The 6,289-nt window shown below is 32.5% G+C and overlaps 1 protein-coding gene across 4 annotated transcripts in view; it reads right to left on the bottom strand.

Annotated features, from left to right (window-relative positions):
• The window catches only part of LOC106478457 (POU domain, class 6, transcription factor 1-like), a 126,430-nt gene that overhangs the window by 45,243 nt on the left and 74,898 nt on the right, over positions 1 to 6,289 (bottom strand). For 3 of the 4 annotated variants that reach the window (XM_022382050.1, XM_022382049.1, XM_022382048.1), the window contains exon 2: positions 2,533 to 2,734. In XM_022382050.1, coding sequence (XP_022237758.1) covers positions 2,533 to 2,641 — 109 coding nt within the window. In that variant the 5' untranslated portion in view covers positions 2,642 to 2,734. Of the gene's footprint in view, positions 1 to 2,532; positions 2,735 to 6,289 lie in introns of those variants that run through there. The other variant, XM_022382052.1, reaches the window with a different exon arrangement.

The following is a 6,289-nucleotide window of genomic DNA, read 5'->3' on the forward strand; positions in this document are numbered from 1 at the left end:
CCCTCTACTTGATGAAAAAAATGGATATCATTTTCGGATTCAGCGTACAGGAATTACTGTAGAACATGTAAAAAGTTCCAAAAAATAAAACCATCGCAGGCCTGTGTTATTAATCATATGAATTCTAAAATTAATCATAACATCAATTTAAAAAGAAAATCACAGTTTTAAAAAATATTACTTTAAACATAAAAATTCTTATTTCTATACATTCTAGATAAATAGCATGTTTGCTGCATAATAATTTACAAACAAAATTAAAAAGTGTTACTTCTTACATCTAAATTATGACAGTAGGTGATATAAAGTATAATTTCAGTAAAACGGAACATAATAGCTGACGTGATATAGAATGAAATGTCAAATGCTTGACACTTTCGTTGAAAATGAATATTTTTGAGTTGTGGTTAACTCCAATAGCATCAATTATACAGGTTATGTGTGTGAAAGAATAGTTATAAAAGTTACGTTTTACTATAGGTAGAATGTGAACGGGTGACTCGAAACACAGTAATTGGAAGGCCAACAAATCAAAAGATGGATATTTAATCATTTATTATAATATTCAAATCAGCACACCAAGATAAAGTAGAAATACTGCATTCGTTAATCTGCCACTTAACGTTGCCTTAGCAGAGAAAACGAACTTCATAAGGTTGTGTTGTAACCTACGAAAAGCGAAAGGAATGAATTGTTCTTTCGAGTATGTCAGTAAGTCAAGCATTTCTTGTGTTAGAAAAAGGCAGTGGACTTAAGTTCTTGATTTTGAGTTGATTTTTCATCTTAAGCGAAAATCACTAGTTCACTGGAGTGCCTTAAAAAAACGAGTACAGTATTTGTCTAATTTTTAGTTGCTACCATAGAATACATTTTTTGCTATAATATTTACCTTAGTGTTTTCATTCAAAGTGATAATGTCATATTTATTATGACATAATATATATATATATATGTGTGTGTGTACTTTTCTTCTTGGTTAGGAAAAATATTCTTCAGTTTCCAGAAAAACCACATAACTAATATTCGAGAAAGATAAGTTTGTTTGTTTTGAAGTTAAGCACAAAGCTACACAATGAGCTGTCTGTGCTCTGTCCTCCACGTGTATCGAAACCCGGTTTCTAGCGTTGTAAGTCCGCAGACATACCGCTGTGCCACTGGGGGGCAGAAAGATAAGTTTAAACACAGGAAAAGTTATTTCCGTTATATGGCTAAGGCAAGTTTAACAACTTTTATAACATAAATGTTTCTTTGTAATTTCCATAATGTGTGAATTAAGTTCAATTGGATGAATGTATTATGAGTTTAAAAAGTTAAAATAATAATATGACAAAGAATCAAACTACATTACTAAAATAATGTATGAAAAGTCTCTAGTCATAAGTCTCAAAAACAAAAGTGTTTATTAATCCCTGATAAGCGTATTTAGGGTACATATTAGTGAGTAAAAAAACATAAAAATTGCCAAAAATTTATCTTACTTTTTTTTCTTAGCAAAACGCATTTCTTCTCACGTTTGTTCAGGGGGTTATTAAAGGGGGCTGTTTACTTTAACAGTAATCAAACATAGAGCTGTAATATAAGAGAAGTGTGACATGTTTAGACTGGTATTTTCATCAAATATTGGTCAAAAGGTACAAAATGAATCAAAATACCCCCTCAAAATACTCTTTCTAGAAACCATTACAAAGGTAGCAAGTCAATTTTTTCAATGTCAAAATTAGTCGTCTAAAATATATTCTTAATATTTTTTAACTTATTGTGTTTTTTCACGAATTTTAATTAACATCCTCCATTCTCACAATACCATATGTCTATAAAAAATACATTGTATTTCTATTTATAAAGTTCAGGACTTTCTCCAAATGAATATGATTTCATTACACTTTGGATATTTTAATAACACACTAATAACCTAAGCGTAAACATTCATAAGAGACAACTATGGAAAACATTTAGTACAACAATTTATGTATCCTTATCAATCTAAAAGTAGATTCTTATTTCGAACGGCCCTATTTTTATATGAATCTGTGCAGCTAATTACAAGAGTCTCCAGAGCTTTCTTGGGTCCCCCCATTTGAGAACCCAAATATGAAGATCACGAACATCTAAATAAACGTATATACAAATTCGGAATATCCCTTAGGTTTCTGTACCAATTTTCAAATGTATCGCATCAAGCCAACCTAAAAAAAAAATCACTTGATTCCCCATGTGTGGGACAACCTCAAGACGCTTTTGATAAACATTTTCTTTATTTATATTATGTGAGAATCAAGAGCCTCCAAGCAAAGTTTTAAATCGGTTTGTCGAGAATTGTGGGTGTAGTTCAAGAAATCACATAAATATAAAACATAGAATCCCACAGACACATACATACAATTGCCAATTATCATATGGATAATTATTATACAACTGAAAAATAACTATGTCATTTGTAACTTCTTGCTGATGATAAAGAAGTCGGGATATAATATTATACCTGGTGATCAGTGTTCTATAACAGTAAGTAAAAATAGGTCTGCTTGCTACCTGAACTCCTCTCTCCCTTGGGTATTTCATTAGAGTCGGAAGAAGTAGCGCCCTTCATATTCTGGACAGCAACCAATAACTGTTCGGCAATATTGGTTTGAGTTCCCATAGCAAAGATACCAGCTGTTAACCCTAGTGTGGGACTGGCTGTGGCAGAGACAATGGGAACTTGATGACTGTAGCCTAATCCATCTCGACGTTGCTATAAGATGAAAGTATATAATACCTGTGGTAACAATACCTTGAAAGGTTTACGTAATACTTTTCATTATGAATGCAAAGATAAAAATGATAATATACAAAAATACTTCATTGGAAGTTCTTTTTACAAGATTAGATAATTACAGCATCACAAAAAATATAGCCATTTTTCACTTACCATAAATTACGGATAATTAGGTATTTGCCTTTGTAACAAGGCGTTATACCACTTCTAGTGTTGATATACAAGGAGTAAGTACTTTATTGAATAATTGCCTTTCGGAAAAACTAAAACAACACAATAAATTCTAGGCCTGAAAAGCGGTTAAAACTGTGAGAGCGCTGGCCTTCTTGACCAACTGCAGGCAAAAAAGTTGAAAATTAGAGCAATGTGTCATCCAAAGTTCTTAGGATACAAATTTAAAATAAAAATTCATACATACATATTCAGAACTCTGTGCAGAACTTGTAGACACTAGTAAATGATGTTAAATGCTCTTATTTATTAAGTGTATAGAAGTATTAAAGCAAGCCGGGTTAAAGTGTCATTGGTTCTTCATTCGAGTTTTATTCTAAGTACTTTTAATTTCAACAACATCACTTATATAATGCATAAACAGCTAAAAAACTTTGCAGTCCAAGCGGAAATCTAGCAGAAGATTGTTTGTTTGTTTGGAATTAGCACAAAGCTACACAATGGGCTATCTGTGCTCTGCCCACCACGGGTATCGAAACCCGGTTTTTAGCGTTGTAAGTCCGCAGACATACCGCTGGGGGGGGGGCTGTAACAGAAGAAGATGATATACGCTTTATGCTTTATTTTTTCACAACAGCGAGTCTTTACTTTGACTTAAAAGTAGCTTACAGGTAACTTCCTAACAAGTTTTAATAATTTAAATAGCACTGAATCAATTTAATTTGTTTTTTTGTTTGAACGTGTGAAAAGTTACTGCAGTTTAAGGCGACAATCATTTCTTTTCTACTAACTGCACAAAACTTGTATAAACTGCTTCACTTCATAACTCCTTTTCTTTTTGTTTACTTCAGTCGAATTAAAAAACTCGTAGTGTATATGATAAATACACAAAACGCTCCTAGGGTTAGACCAACATGACGGTGTGTGTTTTAAATTATTTACTAACCACATGCAAGTACTTCACAAATATTTAATAATAAAAAACACACATACACTAATAATTTTAGGGGAAAAAGGCATACATTTCTAGTTATTGTACAAAGTTAGATATCTACCAGTACAATACAATCTATCATAAAACAATTTTTATTATAATAAAACCAGTCAAATAAAAGTATTAAACGTCCATGACGTGCATAATTTGAGAAAGGTCGGAAATATTGCAAAGCATGGCATATAAATCTGATATTAATCTGTCAAACGCCAACATTCAACGTTATCAACAGACACGGCTATTACGCATATACGAACAGTTACCAGACCTACAGTGCACATACTTCGTCGCTTTGTCATATACCACACTTGTACCATCTGAAATGCTGACACATATCAACAATCTGTAGATAAATTCTAAAACAAACATAACATGCATATTCTAATTAGTCATAAACTACATATATGGTATCGAAGAAGGAGAGAAACTAAAATAAAAACTCATTGGCTATCTAAACTTTAGAAGGGTTACCTGTAAATAGTATTTGACATCCGAAAAGATTTTCAGATATCAAATATAACAAAAAATAATTTTCGGATTTGTAACGTAGTAGGTGTATTATTAACCAGTTTACATCAACTATACATTATGTTAATTATCATTTACAAAATTAAGTTCCATGCATTTAGTTACTTTTTCGAAATAAATACTCCACAAAAACTGTCGAGAACAACAATAATTTCCACACTGGAGAAGACTAGCGAAAATAAAACATACTCTGAACTAGTGTTAGGATATGTATTGAGGATTTGTCTATACCACTGATATTATAATGGATCGTTCACGTATGTTTATTTAAAATGTTCTTACGTGTATCTGTATGTACTGTACTGAGTCCTAATTCTGTTGTAATTTACTTACATTTATTAGTTTATCGAAAGCTGAAGAAATGAAATATTAATTTTGGTAGGATACAGTGGTCTGAATAGCTCTATTACCCTAAGAATTAGGGTTAATATTTTTCTTCACCACTATCGTATTGTATCTTAGAAAAATTCATTACTGTAAACATTCTAGTTCCATTACTGTTAACAAGGCACCGCCTGACTATGATTCATCGACGTTAATTATGACATGACCTGCACAATTTCACTTTGAACAGCTAGAGAACTAGAATCATTGAACGCTTGAAACTTTCAATGCTCAAAACTGTTTTTAGTTTTGATGATTGAGTTCAGGATAAACTACACTGGTGTCTCTATCTCATTTTGCTTTTATATGGTGCTCAAAATTATGACTGGATTAACATATTCATTTTGGAAAATTAATATATAAAAAAGTCTTACAGAATATTAGTGAGTGGGGCTTTTTTGTTGGTCGTTAACTTTCACATATTGTAGTGTAATCATTCAATATATATAAATATATGTGTATAACCTACTGAAATATAATGGGACAATACGTTAATAATTACTATCAAACATTATATGGCTGCATATAATTCATGGGAATTTGATACATTTAACTGTTTAATTGCTCAGTAAAATTTCGCAGTAATTAGATCTTCGCTAATAAACTTGCAATCTGTTACCAACACAGTTCTAAAAAGGTGACTTCTATAGTTTTATCATAGAACACCTCTATTCAGGACTGAATGATATGGTTTGTTTCGAATTTTGCGCAAAGCTACACGAGGGCGATCTGCGCTAGTCGTCCCTAATTTAGCAGTGATAAACTAGAGGGAAGGCAGCTAGTCATCACCACCAATTCTTGGGCTACTCTTTTACTAACGAATAGTGGGTTGAATGGTCGAGCATGATTAGTGGGGATTCGAACCTGCGACCTGCAGATTCGAGTCGAGCGCCCTAACCACCTGGCCTGCTAAGGCCAGGTGTGAATGACCTATGTTTGTTATAGTGTGAAGTTCTGCAGCTTTCCAGATTGATTTCTTCTATTCTGTCATTTAGGTAGATTTAAAAGTACAGTCTCTATGACAATTATTTTTTTCTGTATGAAATAAGGTGATCATTTTTTTTTGCTGTTAAGCGTACTGCGGGTATCGAAACCCGATTTTTAGCCGGCGTTATAAGCAGTGAGCCATCATCATTATGTTCTAGTATGGAGCGGTGGTACGTTCCACCGATGCAAAAACCAGAAGTCTACCATCAATATGTATTTTCTATGAAGTTCGGATTCCTTCACAAAGAAGAATGCACAGTGTTGTATCTATGTCTAAAACTAGAAATCTTTGAAAGTGGATTAAGGATGAAACGTGGTCTAGTGGTTTGCATATCGGATCCGAAGATTTTGAAAAGGATTAGATTACTGATATATAGTTAAAAGACAATTTGTATACATAAAATTTCTACTCCCAGGTTAATATATATACACAGCGTGGACACAAGTAAATAGACACCACCTTTTCA

Source organism: Limulus polyphemus, unplaced genomic scaffold, assembly GCF_000517525.1.
Source record: "Limulus polyphemus unplaced genomic scaffold, Limulus_polyphemus-2.1.2 Scaffold213, whole genome shotgun sequence".
Classification (NCBI taxonomy): Eukaryota; Metazoa; Arthropoda; class Merostomata; order Xiphosura; family Limulidae; genus Limulus; species Limulus polyphemus.